This window comes from Anser brachyrhynchus, assembly GCF_964034855.1.
Source record: "Anser brachyrhynchus genome assembly, chromosome: 9".
Classification (NCBI taxonomy): Eukaryota; Metazoa; Chordata; class Aves; order Anseriformes; family Anatidae; genus Anser; species Anser brachyrhynchus.
This window is the reverse complement of record NC_137703.1, coordinates 19,171,711-19,191,742: the sequence shown is the minus strand read 5'-3', so window position 1 is coordinate 19,191,742 and position 20,032 is coordinate 19,171,711. Positions and strand designations below refer to the sequence as shown.

General features: G+C 40.5%; 1 protein-coding gene across 2 annotated transcripts in view; it reads left to right on the top strand.

Annotated features, from left to right (window-relative positions):
- Positions 1–18,135, top strand: part of LOC308200102 (vesicle-associated membrane protein 2-like) — a 53,428-nt gene extending 35,293 nt beyond the window's left edge. The window contains exons 3-7 of one of the 2 annotated variants that reach the window (XM_080605248.1): positions 355–513; positions 1,674–1,725; positions 9,295–13,596; positions 14,192–14,324; positions 17,828–18,135. In XM_080605248.1, coding sequence (XP_080461374.1) covers positions 355–513; positions 1,674–1,725; positions 9,295–9,314 — 231 coding nt within the window. In that variant the 3' untranslated portion in view covers positions 9,315–13,596; positions 14,192–14,324; positions 17,828–18,135. Of the gene's footprint in view, positions 1–354; positions 514–1,673; positions 1,726–4,155; positions 13,597–14,191; positions 14,325–17,827 lie in introns of both variants that reach the window. The other variant, XM_080605249.1, reaches the window with a different exon arrangement.
- The last annotated feature ends 1,897 nt before the right edge of the window (positions 18,136–20,032 follow it).

Genomic DNA, 20,032 nt, shown 5'->3' with positions numbered 1-20,032 from the left:
CTGTAGTAGAGGTACAGGTCTCTATCAGTTTTTTTGTACTTATAGTGAAACAGTTATTTGTATGCTAATGGAAATCAAAAGCTTTAATTAAACTAATTACTGTATTTCATAATGTTCCTTTTTTTTTTTTTTTTTTAACCTTTAAGGCCATCTGGGCACAGTTTAGCTGTGTTCAGCTTGTTCTCAGTGTATCTGTTTTCATAGCATGGTGTTAGGTCTCTGTCCAAGTACTTATCATCACATACTGTAATGGCAAAAGAGTGGTTTCACTATGATGTAATTCGGAGTGTGAATGTATGGGTGACCTTTGGCTTTACTGTGTGTGGAATCTAACGTGGGGCTATACCTTTGCAGGTGGTCGACATCATGAGAATGAACGTGGACAAGGTGCTAGAAAGAGACCAGAAGCTGTCAGAGCTTGACAACCGGGCAGATGCATTGCAAGCAGGCGCCTCACAGTTTGAAACCAGTGCAGCCAAACTGAAGAGAAAATATTGGTGGAAAAATTGCAAGGTAAGGAGTACAAAGATCTCCTGTTAAGAACAACTTCTTGGCAGGCGTCATGTATTGGGACTTTGATTCTAGGATGGGATCTCTAAATGGTCTCTTGTCAAGGGGAGAGGATGCCTTGACCTCCAGAATCCAAGATAATATGCCAAACAACTTAGATCTTTACCAAATCTATTCTTTAGATCATTTCTGCAGCATATGCAATCTGGATCCAAATTTTAATGCCTTTGTTAGTGTCTGCAGATAGGGATGGGAGAGCATTTCATTGTGATTCGTGTGAGTTCCCTGTGCGAACCACAAAACCCAATCAGGCGTAGTGAATACCAGAAGTTGGAGAAAATAAGTGGGAGACGATCAGCTCCTTGTTCTTTAGGATGGTCAACTACAAAAAATAAATAAATAAAAAAGGAGGGGGTTGTCCACAGCCTGCTTTGAGAAGTAAGGAAATGCCAGTCTCTTTTAAAGAGGTGCAGATCTTTAATCAACCAGCTGTCTCCTCTGCTGTCCTCAAAGCCTCATCCTTTCCCATAAGTAGAGGGAACTTCATTCTCCTCTGCTTTTTCAGACCTTCTCCAGGAGCTCTCCTTTTTGGACCCAGAAATTTCAGCTTCTTTTATTCATATAAGACCCCACAACCTTGCGTCCTTCTACACATGCACCACCAACTCATGAACGCTGTGCCGAAAGTTCAGCTTAATTCCCATTTCTCTTCTAAACCATCTTTGCTACTGACAATTCATGTACAGCCAAATAAAACCACCTGTTTCCAAAGGAGAATCCAACATGCACTTTTTACCAGCCTGTTGTTACCTGCTTCATCTCTTCAATCGACACTGCTATGAAATGTAAAGCAAGACAGAATATTCTGGGTAAAGGACATGTACAAACACTCTAGAAAGAAGTGGATCTAGGTTAGAAACTCAATTAGGCAGTTTGTCTGGACTTCTCCTAGCAGCTGTTGTGCCAAGGGGTGCAGGAAGAGGGGCTCTTTGGAGCTACAGACCCAGATTTTGAGCTAGGTTTAGCCACACAATGCAGTGAGTCTTTGCAAGTAAAAGCGCACAGGAAGGGCCACAAAATTGAAGCAAAAAAAACTTCAGGGGTTAATGTTTTTCATGTGAAAACCTGACTTTCTCTTTTTTCTCATAACTTTCTTTTTATAGATGATGATCATCCTTGGTGTAGTATGCGCAGTCATTCTCATTATAATTATAAGTGAGTAATTCATTTTTTCTTTCATTTATGATCTGACATCTCTGTGACTTATAAAGTGCTGATATATTAGAAAACAGAATAACAACAACAAAAAAGGATATAAAATGTTTAAACAGATTAATTTGTGAAATTCCCCTTCTAGTGTCATGCTGTTATAGTGAGAATTACTGCAAGCTCCTTGGACACATAGGTAGAATTTGCTGACATTTAATGTATTTTACATTAGCAAGTTACATAACTTTCCCTAGGATTAAACTTTCCCTTTTCATGTTTGTATGCTTTTTTATGCAGTGTCAGATATCTTCATTAGAACCAGGGCCACAGTCCTAGCTGCTTCTAGTGAGAACAGTAATCACTGAATTAGCTCACGCCTATAAAAATGAGGGTGAAGGACCACATGCAAATGGACATTAATTATTTTTTTAAAAAAGCATGTAGATGCCTAGTTTCCACCAAATCAGCTAGAATTTGAGATATTGGTGCTTCTGAGAAACCCTTTGCATGTTGAATACCTAAATATTGGTAAAAAGTGGCCCAAAGTCTTACTGGTTTCTTGTCTCTAAGCTCATCTCATTCTACCCTTCTGTTACAGGAAGGAGAGCACATGAATGAATTATGGCCTTTGTGCTAGTTGGGAGCCAGGGATCTCGTAATGACAGGGACTGAACATTTCGTTATGTAACCGCTGGGCTAGCAACAGCTGTTATGTGACATAACTGCATAGAGTCATGGCGTGAGTCAGGTTGGAAAGGGCCTTACAGACCACCTAGTTCCAACTCGATGCCAGTAAGATCATAGCCCTGCAGGCGTGTGCACGCCCCTAACTCATGCTGTTTATTCCCCATGCTACATGCACTCGCACAGAGGCATTTAAGTTGGGTCCCCAGTGAAGCTGGAGCGGCCGCGATTCCTCTGTGCTGCTCTTCAGGTGCTCTCCTATGATCCTTCTCCAGTAACATGGCATTAACTCCTAAAAGGGGGATTTCTGGAGTTATACAATCCAGCTAGTAACCCAGAAGCGATTCACCAGGAGGCTACACCGCGGATGTGAATTAATTCCCAGCTCTCAAATTACACGCCTCATCTTTGGCATGTTTCCATTTTCCTCTGGTACTTCAGTAAAGGAGGCTTACAGGAGCACCTGTAAACATGACTAAATGGATTGAGATGCATGTGGAAGTTTATTAGTCTTACGAACGCTGGCACCAGAGTGACCCAGAATGATTGCAGGGTTTCGTAACTCTGATACGGCAAGAATGGCAAATGGCTAGATATTAATTAACTATATTAACTGGGTACTCCAGGCAAGTGGCTTCAAAGGAAAGACAGGCCTTTGTTCTGCAGCTTAGGGCAGCAGCCTGGGAAGACAGATGTGCAGCCGCTGAACTGGCTGCTGTGTACATATGCATCATCAAGTATTCTGTGATATCTTAACAAGAAAGTAAAAAAGCAGACTTGATGGCTCATAATTTCTCCTTAAATGTTAACTCTGAAATTATGTGTAAGTAATTCTATTGTAAGTAATAACATTTTTTCCTCATGGTTTTAAATGTTGGATGCCTGCCTTGCTAAGTTTGGAAACAGAAATAGAAGGTTTGACGTGCTTAGGTTGTGTTTTAGGGCATTTAATCACAAACTTGAATGTCACATCATCAAACCCAGGTCATGGCTCACCATAGTGAGATCTAGTGCAAGCTTGGTGAGATTTAAATGCTTTTAAGCTCTGGATTTAAAATTTTTAAAATTATTTTTCAGTCTATTTGATCCTTCTGTAATATTGTCTGAAGCTGGCAGCTTCGGGAAGGAGCCTGTGTATTGAACTCAGTGGTGTACTCATTCACGGATGCTCTCAAGTATGCAATGCTGGTTGGCATCGAGTGTCCAAATGCTGCCACAGACAAGGTCTGCGTGGCTTCCTCAGTGCTGCTAATTTGAATGTGAACAAAATCATACCCTCAGTGCAGGGCTGGCTATAGAGACGGATAGATAGGGTAGTTCCTCACAGCAACAAGCTGCCACGGGTGGTAACATGGCCCAGACCAGGCTACCTTCTGTCCTGGTGCTGGGTCCCTGGAAAAGCAGGCCAGCTGCTCAGTGAAGGAGTTATGCCGTGGGGGACTGCAAGTGTTGCTGCAACTGGGGGTGGCTGCTCACATCAACATCAGTCCTTGCCCTTTCTATTTCTGGAGCTGCAGTCTCCCCTGCTTTCCACTCCAGCTCTCCCTCTAATTGCCTTTTGATGAGGGGGAGCAGCCCTGTTCCAGCCAGGAAGGCATGCTGCGTGCTAGACGTGTCGTGCTCTTTCAGCAGGATGCACTGAAGGTGTTTGCCTTCCCCTGAGAGCACATGCTTCTGTGAGCTAAAGCACAATGGTAACTGTCATAACTGTTGTTGTACATCATATTTTTCCCCTTCTGCTTCCTTTCCCAGTTTATTTCTCCACTTGAAAAAGCAAAGGACGACGACTTGGCACAACTTTGTTCACATCAACCAACAGTATCAGTGTTCCTTTGTTGAACTCCGCTTTTTAATTCCCAGTGTCTTGGGATTTTTGCTTGTAATAACCCATAAGCATTCAATGTGGTGTGTTTTGGAATTCTGTTGTTTCCACAAGAAACTGTACCAGCTAAATACTGCCAAGTAGTTCCATACACTGTTTATCACTGTGTCTTAAAATGTGTATGCACTGACCTTCAGAAACTGTAATATATGAAAAGCATTCCAAACATCTCAGAATCAGAGAAAGCGGCTATGGGGAAGCTCCTGCTTAAAGGGATGCTGTAAGGTGGATTGGACCCAAAACTAAGGTTTCAGCAAACACGAGGGCCAAAATTCTCAATCTGAGCACCTGAAGTTGGATGGCAAAATCCACTATCAGATGCAGCTTCTTGTGGTAGTGTGTCTCTGCTATGCTTTGAAAAGAGTGGTATCTGCAAGTATTCATAGGATGTGTGACATCTATACTTAGCCAACCAAACACATAGGTTTTTAGATTAGTTGTGGTATCCATGTCTACACACATTGCCTGCAGAAAGTAAATAGGACTGCCTTTTATGGATTGAGATTTTCCCTTGTGGGGTGTTCGGTACAACCAAGAAGCCCTCAGTATGAAAGACAGAAAGAAACCTGTATGACAACCAAAAAATATTAGCTAGCAGAATCTTGGAAAAGCTACATGAAATGCAAAAATAGTAACACAAACACCATAAATGACCAAGATGCAGACTCTTGCTAAAAACTGGAGGTGGCGTTTGTCAGACTTTATGGGACCCTCCTGAATGCCAAATCCCAATACTTATTGCCCTAACTTGAAGCACATGAATGACTTTGGTGATGTCTGTGGCTTTCCAGCACAATTGTAGGAAGCTGCCTCTGTGCTGTTTTGCAGAAATGGTCCCCACTGTGAGGACAAATTAAAAATGAGGAAGAGAAGGATGTGGTAAATAGAAGGAATAGCAGAGAGAGAGGCCGAGGAAAGGAATGGTGCCTAGCAAAGTTTTCCTGGAGCACAGGAAGACAGAGAAACACAATTCCAAACTGGTGGTGTTAATAGGCTTTTTAAAAATTTAATTTGTGTGTGTGTATAATTCATAAATTATATCTTCTTTATAAAGTGCTCAGCTGAGATACTTTTCATACTTAAACCAACATTTGATATTATTAAAAGGTGTATTGCAGTTTGGGGAAAATTCTTGTATGCTATAGTTGTAGGGTTACTCCTAAATGTTCAATTTCCATTTTTGATTTCCTTTTTAAACACTGAATAGTTTGTTTTGAGAGGGATGTGGTTAGAATCCAGAGACAGTTATACCAGGTTTTAAACATATTTAGCCAAGCTAAAAATGAATTATTGAATTTTGAGCCAGGCAATCCTGACAGGGTTGTTTTAGGATAACTTCTTAAGTACTTGTAAGAATTGCTAGATATTTTTATTTTTTTTAAGGAAGGGTTTTTGGTGATGGTGATGGCGTGTTTGTTTTTTGTTTTTTTTTTTTTCTGCAACTTAGGGCATTGAAAATAGTGATATTAGCAAATATTCCTAGTATCTCTCTTGATGTGGTCTTAGATTAGAAAACAAAAAACAAAAAAACAGAGAATCAAACCAGTTCATTGCATTGCATCTATTTCCAAACTATGCTTAAGTAGAATTTTGTGGAGAGAATAAGTAATGCTTAGTTGAATCGTTTCAGCTGCATTACTTTTCCATATATTTATTACTTCATTTTCACACGTACTGTTTCATATAGGTAACTAGCATGTGGCCACAGTCATAATGAAATAGAAGTAACCTTCAGACACTAATAACTTTCAAAGTTACTAATGTGCTACTGGTATGCCCTGTTCGCTTCAGTTCCTCAACTAAGTACGTGAACAGTTCTGAAATCTTCATGGATCAGACAAAACTTTGCTGTCATTAAGGGCTTGACTCCATGAAGTGCTACAACTGATTAACTATGTATAATTGAGCCTTTGCTGGAAAAAGAATAAGCCATCCAACTTCAGGACCCTTTTTAAACTACTGAGATATTTGGCTGGCTCTTAAGAAATTACCTCCTCAGGGTGGGACCTGACCACCCATACCCTTGTTGAATATGACTTGATCTTCATGGGACTTTTCTATAGGAATGCTGAAAGGACTCCTGAGATAAAGATAGCTTTCTCTGGAGATGAGGTCATTAAGGTCATATGCTGATACAGATCCTTAATGTAGAGAGTGGGATCTCCTGTCAGAGTCTGAAGTGACTACTTAGCTGATGTAAGCAGCAGATACACATCAAGGAGTTTGAATCCTCTAGCTACAGAGATGCAAACTTTCCCAATGAAACTATAATGAGAGTGCTGAAAGCATACAAAGCTTAGGTCCTCCTAGCTCAAGCAAGTTAGTAATCAAAATGGGAGCTTTAGAGGAGACTGGAGAAGAGAAACTCCTGTTTGTAGCATGTGTACTCATTCTCCCTCAAAACAGTAACCAACCAGGATGACTACTAAATGTTGGTAAGAATTTGCAAGGAAGAGTAAAGTCACAAAACCTTGCTTCTAGTGGGTTGTGAAATGTTCATGAAAAGACAATTTCCTCCTGTGTGCTAATAAAATATGTTAAATTCATGTGTTTAACTCTTTAACTTGGGTGCACTACAGCGTGCTTGTATATGTGCAACTCTGCTAGCTGTGCTGTACTGACTGGTTGCAATTAGTATGATAAGCCATGTAGCATCTCTAATTCAGCCCAGGAAGCACGAACAAGTGCGTCCTTCCCTGCTGTACAGACCCAGAGTCTGCTCCTGCAGAGGGTTAATTATCCTGCACCGAGAACATGGTAATATGGGACTGCTCAGGGTCACAGATTGTGCAACACCATCACATACACATAGAGCGGTACAGAGGACAATCTATATAAACACAGTTGGAGATCTTATTTGTGTTTAAGGCAGGATTGGTTTGCTTTCCACTCATTGCCTCTGCACTTAAAATGTGTATGCATAGCTACAACTGCCTACTTGTAATAGCAAATTTCCCGTATAAAGGTTAACTCCTTCTTGTTTATTCAGCACCAGTTAGAATTTCAATTACTGTGCAGAATCTCAGCTACGCCTCTTCATCACTAATTACTGCCCAGGCTTAGGCTGGTTAAAAGGCACAAAGGGGCTCCCTTTTATCTGCTTCGTGGAAAAACCTCAGGAGACTGCAAGGCTGATTAATTTATGACTGCCATCTTGAGGACTGAACTGAAGACTTCTCTGGCTAGGAGCAAGGGGTTTGATAGCTTTAGCTAGAGTTAGACATCATCTGAGACTTGCATATTCTATCCGTATAAGAAGCACCCCTCCCCTGCTTTCTGGGCTACAGCTGTACTGCTAGGATGCCAGCATGACATGGCATTCAGGAACAGCATAGCTCAAATGGGGTGGTTAGGAGCTGGTCTGGGTTTGTACCACAGCTGCTGTTCGACTTGACTACACATCAACTTCCAAGGTTTAAGCAGGTTAAGCAACCACTCTCCACAGGCTATTAAGGTCCTGCTTGAGCATTACACCTTCTTCCTTCTAATTTAGCTCATCTTGCAATAACATAAATAGGGCTCTAAACCTAAGTATCTGGTACACGGAGCTTGCAGGAGCAAGTAGTGAGGAAGCCCAAACAGGGACACTTAACCTGCTTTTCACTTGACCACATTATGTAACAGCACAGTCAATCCAACCTAGTCCAACATAATCCAAGATTATTAGAAGGAGGAGGGGAGAATCTAATAAAGATCCTGAATGTAACCAAGGGTCTATAGGATAAGAAGTGATTTAGAAATGTAGTCAGTTTGATTTTTAAAGCTGGCACTTCAATTCCATTGGAAGCTGCATGAGGTGAGCCCTGGAACAGATGAGGCAAGTAAAATACTTGGCTTTTTTCTTTTTAAAGGGTGATCTGCAGTAAGTGACTGAAACATCTGCAATGCCAGTTATAACTATATAAGGAATTACTTAGAACAGCCACAGTCTCCTGTGTTTTTGTCTTGGAAGCAAGGGCTTTTGAAATCCTTCTGTTACTGTCATGTTTCTCTCCCTGTTCCTCTGACAGGCCTTCTCATAACTCCCTGAACAGTCAAGCTACTTCTTGTCCGAATACCGTGGGTTTTAGCTTTTAAACGCAAGCTCATGAGTTGACATCTCTGTTCGAGCATACCTGTAAAATAGTGGTCTGTTTCTTAGAAGTGCATCCATAACGGCAGACTGAAATTTCAGGAACTTTTGGAAGTTCAGATGGTTACTGAACTCTTCTTCATACTTTTATGGAGTGTTTTTGTTTTGTTTTGTTTTCTCTGTCCCATGGGAGGTTATTGACCCAGTGGAAATATGTGCAATCTTAGTATTTTTGGATGCTAGTATCTCTATTGCTTGTGTTGGTGCTAGACCTTTGCAACAAATGAGAGGGCACTCGGGTGTGACCTAGGATTTAGATCTTGACCCTGCCTCCCCTGCCCTTTAAACAGGGAAAAGGGCTAAATCAGTAGACGTATAAGGCACTGGGCGCACTCCCAATGTACACAGTGAGTACTGGAGAAAGGCCCGAAAGAGGACAAAGTCTCTTTGGTCTGGCTTCACATTCTGACCTGAACCTTAGGACTGTAACAGATCTTAACCTTTGGTTCCCATGTGCAGTCAGAAGAGCGAGATGCTCTTCCAGCCAGTTCAGCTCTCCCACCTGATTTAGGTCCCACTTGCTAGAAGTGATCCATTTGAGCATGTGTTCCTTCATACTAGACAAAGCATAACGACCCTCAAATTCCTTTCTTTAGATGGAAAAAGCAAGAAGGCTGAAGAATGCAGTTTGAAAAAATAGACTTCTATCTAGAGAAATGATTGGCTGAAGATTTCTCAGATGATGACATTATTATTTTCAGTAGGGATACTGGACTGAGATGTATAAAACAATCAGACCAGAACCTCACATCTTTTTTTCCTCCTTTTCTCCATCAGAAATTCTTCTCTATTCCACTTCGAGAAATGATTTTTTTTTCTTCTTCCACTAATTTCCCTTCCTTATGTCATTAATTTATGTTTCCATTGATGTTCTCAGTGGCTGTTTTTCTCCATTGAGATTCAGAAGACTGTCTTCAAACACATGCATGAAAAGAGATCTGAGCCACCCAAGGAGTCTACCTTTCTTCCTGATGCACTGACATTTAAAAGCTACATCTTGCAATAAAGCGGAAAACTGTGGCAGTCCGATTACATGCAGTTTGGTGAAGTAAACACTTGATTATCCAACAATGAGTCATTTCTGCAGTAACCCCATTCTGTCATGACTGGATCGCATCTGCTAATTCTCCAAAGCAAAAATCATAACCTGTACTGGTTTAAAACATGAATACATCCTCGTGGTTCATACGTAACACTCTATTCAAGCAAAGAAACTATGTGCTATAAGTTTAAAAGGACAAAGTACTTGTTTTCAAAGAGAAAATGCTATAGAGAATAACAAAGATAATTATGAAAAAGCTGTCCATTATTTAGCTCTTCTCACTGTGGCTGGCTTCTCCATTATTCTTCAAGTCTTTCTTCATTCTCTTTGAAAGCCTTTGTGGTTTTGGAGTGTAATGTATTTGGAGCATAGCATATTGGGGCTGGGGTTGTTCTGCTGCCCTCTGAATTGACTCCCTGCCTTCTGTCCTGTTGTTATTGTTGACCTCGATCATAGCTGAGGTAGGCCTGAGTGGAGCACATCCTCCTCCCCAAAATGCCCTGCTGTCCTCAAACTGGCCTCTGCTGATGGGACGAGAACCCTGAAGGTAGAATGCAGCTCCTAGATCGTAATTCAGTTCAAAACGATGTGATGCTGCAGGATGCTCCTGGTTGCTAGACAACAGTATTTTTGCTAAACTACTTTAATTGCAACACTGCTGTTTTAATGAAATTTATTTAACATTTCTAGTAACAGTAATTTTATCAATTTTGATGGAAGAGAGAGGAAACAGCAAATAAGGATTGCGTGATAATGACATGGTAGTAAATTGGGAAATGGTTTAAGTGAAATATAGCCAACGTTCAGTAACTTCCTTTTTTACGAGTGGCTATACTTAGGAGCACCTTTCGTACATTAAAACTAAGTGGTGCTAGTCTATTGAGGTGTATATGGACTACTACTTCAAATGAGCTATGACTTGTTGACCATAGTTGAATTTACTTTCTCTTTTTTTCCTGAAAACAGATGAGACATATGCAGTAAGGGTGATCTACTATTTTTTGCGAAGAGAGCTCTTTGGGATATACCATCCAAAGATTCTGTGCAACTCTTGTCTGTTGCAGAAGTGCTCAAGGATTTCAGTCAAATAAGGGCTCCAGAGTGCTTGGTGCAGTAAAGATACATGCTGCATGTCCACTAGGCTTTTTGTTGTACAGGAAGGACTTCAGTATGCCAGCAATGACATCTTTCTGACACTTTCATGAAACTCAAAGGGAAAAAAAAGACTCAAAATAAAAGTAGAACTGTGTTGTAAAGGCCATGGGTATACAGTTTAAGAGTTACTTAAGTATTCTTTGCCTAAGTTATTAGCAGCTACATGGATACCCAAATAATTAGCTTCCAAAGCCCACTCATTAATGACAGACTTTTTTTTCATTAGAATGCGATGTTCAACCCATTTGCCATTTGCTTTTTTTCCTAGATTAGATATAAAATAAAATGCTAATGTAGCTAAGACGTGTTCACAGGTCTGCACAATAAAATGTTACCGATAGCCCACTACTTGTCATGAAAAACATCATTACTTTGTCTTATAAATGAAAAGTCCTCCCTCCCCCGACCACATACGTGGCAAAATATTAGTCACATTATGTTTATCGGCACCTGTTTTAGAAATTACTACCTCCTACTCAAAAGCAGGGCTTAAAAACATCCTTTGTCTGTTGCAAAAATACATTTTGAGGAGGAAACACCAACTGTTGTAGAGGTTAAATTTTTGACAACTCCTGTTTTTTTTTTCCTCCCCCATCCCGAAAGAAGCACATATATATGTAGACAGACATTTGCCATTTGGGTGATGTGTTCTTTCTCCAAATATGAATAAGGTAAAGCACAGCCAGTATTTACTATGAGAAACCTTTACTTAGTTTTGCTACATAAAATGCTCTCTTAGTGGCAATATATGAACTCTTATTATAAACTTGTTTTAGTCATTGCAGGAAATGAGAGTTTGCAGCCAGCTAATTAGTATTTTTCTTAATGACTTCTGCTTGAGTTTTAACACCTTAAAGCAGCCTCTGGTGGTGCTAGCTAAGCAACTCAGCAGTGTAGCCTTAAAATGGACAGATGGTTGGGTATTTCACACTCTCTGGCCTTCTAGGAGTGAAAAGCAAAGCGTGCCGTGTTCTGGAAACTGCTTCAACACACACTTAAGCATACTGAGAATTTCTGTTCTCTGGTAGCTCTGAGAAAGGAGTGAAGGAGAGGGAAGAATTGCATTGCTGTGTGTCTCTTACCACCACATGGGTTGAGAGGGCATACTGCATCAGCCAATACTAATGGGGAGAGATGATGAAAAACCTCATTTGTTCTTGCTAAATCCAGGCCTGATAAGGAATCTGTGCCATGTTCTACTTCAAGAGAGGAAAAGCCTTTCCTTTTTATCATAGAAAAATTAGGTTGGAAAGGACTCCTGGGGTTTATCTAGTCCAATCAAAGCAGGGCCAACTTTGAGGTTTGATCAAGTTGCCCAGCGTTTGTCTTGCTGAGTTTTGAAAGTCTCCAAGGATGGTGATTCCACAATGAATTCTGCCACTGGGTATATTCTCTGCCCCACCAAGTGCATTCCCTCCCCTCTGCATACATGAAACCCACTCCTCTGACACTAACGCTGAGGTCATCAATAGCATTCAAAGAGATTCAAGGCATCTCGTAGTCTGACTCTGCACTGTTTGAGGTGAGGGGCAAAACATTGCTGCCAAGTTGCTACAGTGGCACCAAAGAAAAAGGATTTACTGAGATACTAGTTCTCCTCACAAGTCACCTTAGTGGTGCCAACTCCCATGCAATGCCGCTGGAATGGCAATGCAAAACAAAATCCTTTCTTCTACCTCCTTCCTTTTAGCTCCTTAAGCATTACGTCCTCTACCAGGAATAACCAGAAATTTGTTTTCAGTTGCCCTTTTGAAAACTGAACTCCAGCCTAAACCTTTAACTGCATCCTTTTAAAGGCCACAGGGTGGTGTTAAGCTATGTAGTAACACATTAAGAGAGGATCTGAAAGTCTTTGCTGAGAACAGCATCTCTCACCTTGTAGACCCGACTGTACTGGGCAAGAAATTGTGCTTTGTGCCTCTACAGAAAACAGTCCATTTGTGTCTTACTAGAGCTACCTGGGGAGGAAACAAAATGTTGTGGAGACCAGGAAATTTCTTAAAGTGCTCTACCTGGAGGTCAGTGGAATTCTGTTTATAAATGATGAAATTCCGCATGCATTTTGATGCTAAAATTGTGACAACTTACCAAGTTTGATATTACTGTACTTTCCTGTGGATGGTGATTTTTTTGGAAGTGGTGAATGTATTTTCTGAGAATACTGTATACATTTGTAACATGTATGTTTGTGCCAATAAATCTTGTTTTAAGAAGATGCTTTTTGTATCATTTCTGTTCTCAGTACACACGGTTTAAGCACAGTTGAGCATTTTCAGCTTTCATTCCCTCTCTGTTTTAAGTGCTAAAGCCTTCTGGAAATTAAGATTTTCTAATTCACTCTGAGTTTTTGTATATTCAGTCTAACAGAAAAGAAAAGAAAACCTGTTGTATAAACAATAATGAAGTCCATGTTCAAAAAGGGTGAGGGGAAACTGATATAACCATTAAAGAATCATGAAGAACAGATGCGTGAATGTGTTTAGTGCATGTGATCTTACTCAACTTTCTCAGTGGTGAAATAGGTTTTCCTTTTAATAGAGCACCATTAACTGAGGGAACTCACAGCCACAAGGTACTGCTCGTTCAGACACTTGGTGTACTTTGGATTCTTTTTTTAAATGGAGAAAAGATTCTCTGAGGGGGACACAGACTCTATTGCAGGATCATCGCCTGCCTTAACTTGAAACAGCTGATGCTTGCCGCTAGGGTAATGGCTTAGGGCATGGGACCTGTTGCCATCCTTATTGCTAATAAGTAATTAAGCTCTTTGAAGGGACAAGAGTTGGAATCTGCTTTTCTCCCCCTCCTAGTGACGACACCTACATTTTAAAATATATAAGCATCACGGTAAGCCCTAGACAGCTTTGTACCTTCATCCTCAGGGGGTATCATTCTCATTCAACAGGTCTAGCTCTCCTGCAAATCACCTCAGTGCGAATAGAGGGCATAATATCATCTCCCCATCCAAACCCACCAAAACAGGTAATACCAAGATGTTTCCTCATATGATGGTTCTTGATTAGTAAAGCTATACATTTTTTCCTTGGTAACTCTTAAGCAAGCTTGGCAATAAATCGGGGGCGCTATGAGTCTGTAAGGAGAAGCTAGGAAAAAACAATTGTTGATTTCTTTCACATAGTGAATATTCTTGTTTACATGAAATAGCAAATAAGGACTGAGGTGAATTAGGTTGAGTGGTGCATATGAATGTGAGACTGAAGAATAAAGGAAACTGATCAAAGCCAAAATGAGGCTTATGCTAATAATTAAGGAAGCACAATGAGGTAATACTCTATTAGCACTCTTACAGTCAGGTTGGGTAGTTAGCTTAGTTTTGTTGAAAGAAAATGTCCAGATTTCCCATTTTCTAATTTAAAAGGAACTTCAGTATTAAAAAAAAAAAAAGTAAAACAGTAAAAATGTAATTATATGTAATATAGAGATTAAGGTGAGGATAGCAGGACTGGTAAGATAATGAGAAAAATCAAATGCATTTTGCATGCTGCTTGGAAAGCAGTTCCATATAATCCATGGAAGCTCAGGGAGAAAAAAGGACTCTTTCCTATGGTTTACTAAGTTACCAATTTACTGAGCTACCAACTCTGGAACTCGCATATGCATTGGAAAGCCAAGAGAAGATAGTTCAAGGACAAAACGAACCTTGAAGTGACTGTCCATGCACCTTGCTTTGTGAGCTGAAGTACATGAAGGTAAGTGAATGAACAAGATGCTTTTAAGTCTTCCTGACAGACCTGAAATTTCAAAAAATGTCTCACACAACTGAAAAAAAAAAAAATGCAATCTGAGAATAAAAGCCTGTACTCTTGAGACTGCTAGAACACTGCATGAAAGCAAACTAGGCAGTGATGATGACTACAAACAAAAACCACCTCTTTTTGCTTTCTGAGGTCTTTCAAACCTAGGAGAATATAACCTTGTAAAGCCACCTGTGGTTTGGGCAGCTATTATCAGAAGTTCTTACTACCTGTAAATATTAAAAATGTGGTAGACACTGAACACATTTTACTGTGGGAATTTCCTGATATCAAAGGCACTCTGTTATTACTGTTTTAAGGCAGCTTTTAGAATGACTCTGCAGAAATAACAGCCTTTCCTTCTCCCTTAGCATCTGAACAGTCTAATTATAATTTAACAGCTGTTAGCTGAACTGCTTTACAAAGGCGGGTAAGCCTGGCTTTTCTGCCTTCTGTTGGCCATATTGCAGCTTTACTCCACTGAATGTAGTCAGTGGATTTGAGAATCAAATTTCAAGTGCTTATCTAATAATTGGCAGGTTGTTCTTTTAACTAGAGGATGTACAATACAACACTGTGTTATTTACATATTCTCTGTGTTAGCCTTGAAAACACCTGCTCCATAGTCCAGCTTCACCAGGAGCCTGGCAAGACCTCTCACTACCAGGCAGTGCGGGGCTATCTGATATAATCTGTAGTAAAAGACCACGAGCCTTAGCTACAGTGCACTGCAAGAGCTGGGTATATCAAAGGTGTCACCAGCATCACATAGCCTTGTGCTAACCTATAGTTTGTTAAACTTCCTCCCTAATAACCCAGGAAGGCTACAGAGGAGAGAAAACCCTGAATCTTTCCTAGTCCCTGTCAAACGATGGGGGAGGCGCAGAGTTCCTTTTTTTTTTTTTTTTTTCCTAATCTCAGAATCCAGTGATTTTGTTTAATTGCAAGCAAAAAACAAGTGCCAGAATCTAATGTAATGAGAGACACTGGGATTAAAACTGCCTGAGGAGGTGGGAAAGTAAAATGGCTTTATATAGTTTTCTAGAAAAAGTAAACCTTGAAATGCGGGTTTATTACGGTATACATATTGCACCAGTAAAGAGCAATTCCATCTCCTTTCAAACCACTATGTAGACGCCTACAAGTTGGGATGACATTTTTCAATTTCTACTACCAGGAACTGTCTTGACAGTTTTGCCATCTTTCCGCGGGCTTATCAGGCACCATTTGATAACTGTGTGCACTTTTGGCCCCCTTTAGGACTTCAGAAGACTTGTTCTGAATTTCCTTTCTTAAAAGCTCTACTGTTCTGGTTACAACTATCTGGGAACAACGTGTATTCCTTACTCTTCTTCGCTCTTTTCCTTCTATGTGACTATTTCATGTATCATCCCTGCAGTCCATCTCTGCCAGTTCCACCACTAATGACCAGAGCAGCAGTAGGTGTTCTCATCCAAGTGAGAGCTCACCAAATGCTTTAGTGGTAGCACAAACATTCATCATCTCTTCTAAAGAAGCCTGAAACATCCTACAAGCATATTAGGATTTCTCACAACCACATTTTACACTGACCCCACTGTTGCCACTACCCCTGCCTCCATGGCAGTCATCCTAATCTTCCCCTGCTACACCCTTTGTTTTACTCTCTCTCTTAGTTCTACAGTTTAGGAACGAAAAAATATCATTAGTGAAACTACAGTAAGCAATATCCTTAAAGATGAATTTAGTCTAAATCTTCCTGTCTCTACCACCAAAGGTTTCAGGGTCTTCTGTTTCATTCAAAAGTCTCAAAGCCTGAGTGGTTTTTGTGTTTTGTCTTATTTTTCAGGGGTGTTCACATACAAAAAGCAAAACTCTTGATTACTGCACTCACCATCTTAAACATTTCTTGACTGCTCAGATGTCTGTTCCCTTTGAATGCAAATGCCAGTTGAAAATACAAATATTTTTGAGATGCCTAGGTTTGTCAGATGGAAAAAATAAAGTAGCAGCCTTTGCTAAGGATGAGAAAGGGCATCTCTGGGGAGCTGTAGGCAAAAGCAGTGTCCTTAAGGTTTGTCTATAACCTAGATGAGGAGCCAACCCACGCTTTGCTCTGCAGCTAAGCCTAGAACCTGAAGCTCTTTGGAGTAAGAAAGCCAAGCTGGCTCTGTGGAAGCAAAGTTGCAGCATTTCTGAGGTGCTCTCCACGTTATGAACTGCCCTTGGCTGTATTTATCAGCTCTTGTGTAGGATACTGAAGTGCCTTCTCCTGATGTGAGTAAGACACCACTGTCTTACAGGCATCCCTGTCTCTGGATTTTACCACAAAATGAACTTTGGGCAGTTAGATCATTACTACCTGATTAAGTGCAGTGTGAAATCTTCTTCAGCCTTGTATGGCTGTACAACACATCACAATCACACCATGTGTACCTAAAACTAGGAGAAGCAAAAAGGTACATTATCATTAAAAAAGGGAGCCCTTCAATAAATAATCTAGCATGCCTGCTCCTGTTTGACCCAGACAAGGGGACCTGTTTGGTCCCCTTGGCTCCTTTGAGCCCCCACGGCTCCTGTTTGACCCAGGAAGGAATCAACCCATCCAAACTAGCTGCTTCGATTTCTGATTGTTTTTTCTTCTATGAGACCATAGCAGAAATTGAGAGCTTGCAGAACTGATCTCTCCTTTCTTAATGTGCTAGCAAAAGTGGACACATCGCTATGTATCTATAATGCCAGCAAGAAGGTTGTCTTTTAAACTTTGTTTTTCTTTGAAAAGGAAATAATTAAAATCTTCTCTTGCTTTTAAAATTTCCTTAATGAAGAAAAAAACTACCAACCAACAGAACAACCAACCTCCCTTTTCACTTGTCTAAGCTGGGTGGAGGTTCAGCTGCCTGCTTGCTGCATTGCCCAGAAGCGCAAGGGAGGCAAGGCCCCCAGAGGCAGCTGGGGAGCCCAAACTATGATCCCCCACCCCGGTGCACAGCCTGGGGAATTTCAGAAACCAGCAGCAGGCAATGTGAGCAGCAGTGCTCTGCCACAGCATGGGCACTGCCCGGCATCTTCTGGTATTCTAGCGTATGTATTTCATAAATTAAACCAACACAGATTAACAGTGTTAGACTCTCAAATTCAAAACAAATTCAGTCACAATTTGTTTGTGCAGGGTTAAACAGCATTGTCTGTCCCTTAGGTTTGCCATGCTGCTGTAACAGATACTGATTTTAACAGTTTTCAGATTGCTTTCATCACCTGAGTTACTTCAGCTCAGGCTTCAAATTTTTTGAAGTGGTCTCAAACTTACAGCATTTTGTGGTTGTGATTTTTGGCATTGTCTCATTCACCCTCTGTGCCACCCCACAGTAACCTGTTCTCTTTTCATGATGCTGTATGAAATACCATTCTCCCTTTATCTGGGCTATTACTTAACCAGTCAGTTAATTTACCTCTTATGTTCCCTGCTTTCTCTACAGAAAAGGCGTTGAGAAGATTTGGGTATAACCATAATGTGGCACGTTAACTAAATCATCAAAGTCTTTGTACTCTCCTGATACTTCCAGGGTTGCCTCCTACACGCTGGCATTTTCAGGTTTAGCATTGCTTAGGGTGACTCTGATTATGTTGCCTCACTTGTCCTCAATAAATTCTCTCAACTCTTGTTTAAAAACAGGTATATAATTTAAATGCACCTTTGTCTTGGACGGGAACACTCAAAATTTCTCATGTGTATTACCCTTTTGCAAGCACACTGATGTGGAGAAATACCTGTTGGTTCCTCCATGGAAGATGGAGCCAATATGAAGCATGTTGCCTGCAGCTGTCTGTACAAAGGCTCCCTGTGCCATGTGCTGTATGGGAATGAGCTCACTAGTTGAATAGAGCTACTGAACCAGTTACGGATGTAGTCTGACAGTCACAGAACGAACATGACTCATTTAAGAACATTCTTTACCTTCCCTTTTAATGAGTGGTTTCACCATAGTCAGTAAAGTAGAACTGAAGGGAGAACAAAGCGTTCTTCAGCCAGCTCCACACGGTGTTCTCGCACGCCACCTGCTCTGCTGCACGAGTATGTTTGACACGTAAACAGAAGCAACTGTCCCTCCACAGTGACAATATCCCTCTGATGTCCCAGACCTGGCAACAGAATCGCCTCTAGCAACGGATACTGACGTGCTACTGCTAACAATACTAACGCAGTACTAACAGATGAGGTTGATGGCAAGGTTTTACAAACTACAAGAAAAAAACTTTAAAACTACAAAACATTGGCATGTTGAGGAGAGACCATCATTTTTTCATGACAGTAATAATGGTGTTGGTAAGAGAGCAGGGTTCTGCAAGTAAGGAAACTTGGGTCTTGTTTCACCAAGTCATCGAGGCTTGGTTATGTGGCTTCATGCTAGAGAGTGCTTGACTTCCACGTTCAGTTCTCTTAAGAAGGGCTAAGAAATGAGCCCATGTTATGTCTTCACTTTCCCACCTTGTGGTATGTCAGTAATCGCTTGAGTAAAGCTCTTTCAGAGAAAGTAGGTAATAGAAATTATAACATCAGTGTAAACTTTGAAAATTTGATCATTATTTGTGACATATTTTTGGTATAATAAAATCTCAACTCCACCAATGCCAATGACAAAGAACCTCTTGGTTATGCCCATAGAACTGAGGTTTCATCTCCTGTTCAGCCACTGCAGCATGCAAATAGCAGCAAAATTTTCTGACTCTGCAATACAGTAGTCCTCATACAAGGTCTTCTGCTATTGTTTCATTTTTATTATAGTGGATGGATCCTACCTAATTAACTTAGAGTAGAAACAATGGCCTGTATTCACTTCACCAATAATGGCTCTGTCCAGATGGGCACAGTGCAATTTTCAAGCATACTGCATTAGTGGTCTCCCTGTATTATTTATTTTACTGTAATCTACCATGTGGCTGGGGAAATAGACTGTTTATACAGATTTGGATTCTGTAACTGACATTCATGTTAACTCAATGTGAATCTCAAGATTTGAGGCACGGTTACTTGTAAATGCCTCGTGACATGTTATGGAGTGCTGTGTCTCTGGTTTTGAGCAGTGACCTGTATTTCTGAGGGACCCAAGTTCAAGCTCTAATGATCAAGTTAGGTAAAGGCTTCTAGATGATGGCAAGATGTGCTTTGATTGCATTTTAGAGCCTGAAAAGAGGAGAGATTGTCTCAATGGACAGAGTCAGTATATAACAAAAAAGTTGATTCATTGGCTATTAGGTTCCAGTGAAGTATAAAATCTGCCATTTTAAAAACTCTCCCTTTCTTTGGTTTGCCTTCTGAAGTGCCTTGAACAGTAGAATGTATGACCTCAAATTCTGCTGGCATTGAGACCCATCTTATTACTTCCAGAGGCAGAAGCAAGGAGAGGCTTAAATTGGCCTGATTTGTAAATTTTTGATTTGCAGGTAAGAAGAAACTGATTGCATAGTTCTTAAAGTAATTCCGCAATAGGTAACTTTATATGATTTTATATTATTTTTAGCAAGGTATGATTTTTTCACTCTTTGTTTTGTTGCACCCACCCCTTTTTTCCTTAAATATATTTCCTTAGTTTTCTTATAGCAGTGTTTTAGCGTGAAGAAAGCCTTTCCCCTAATAAGCAACAATTAGCTAATATTACTTAAGATTACTAATCCCTGCTTTC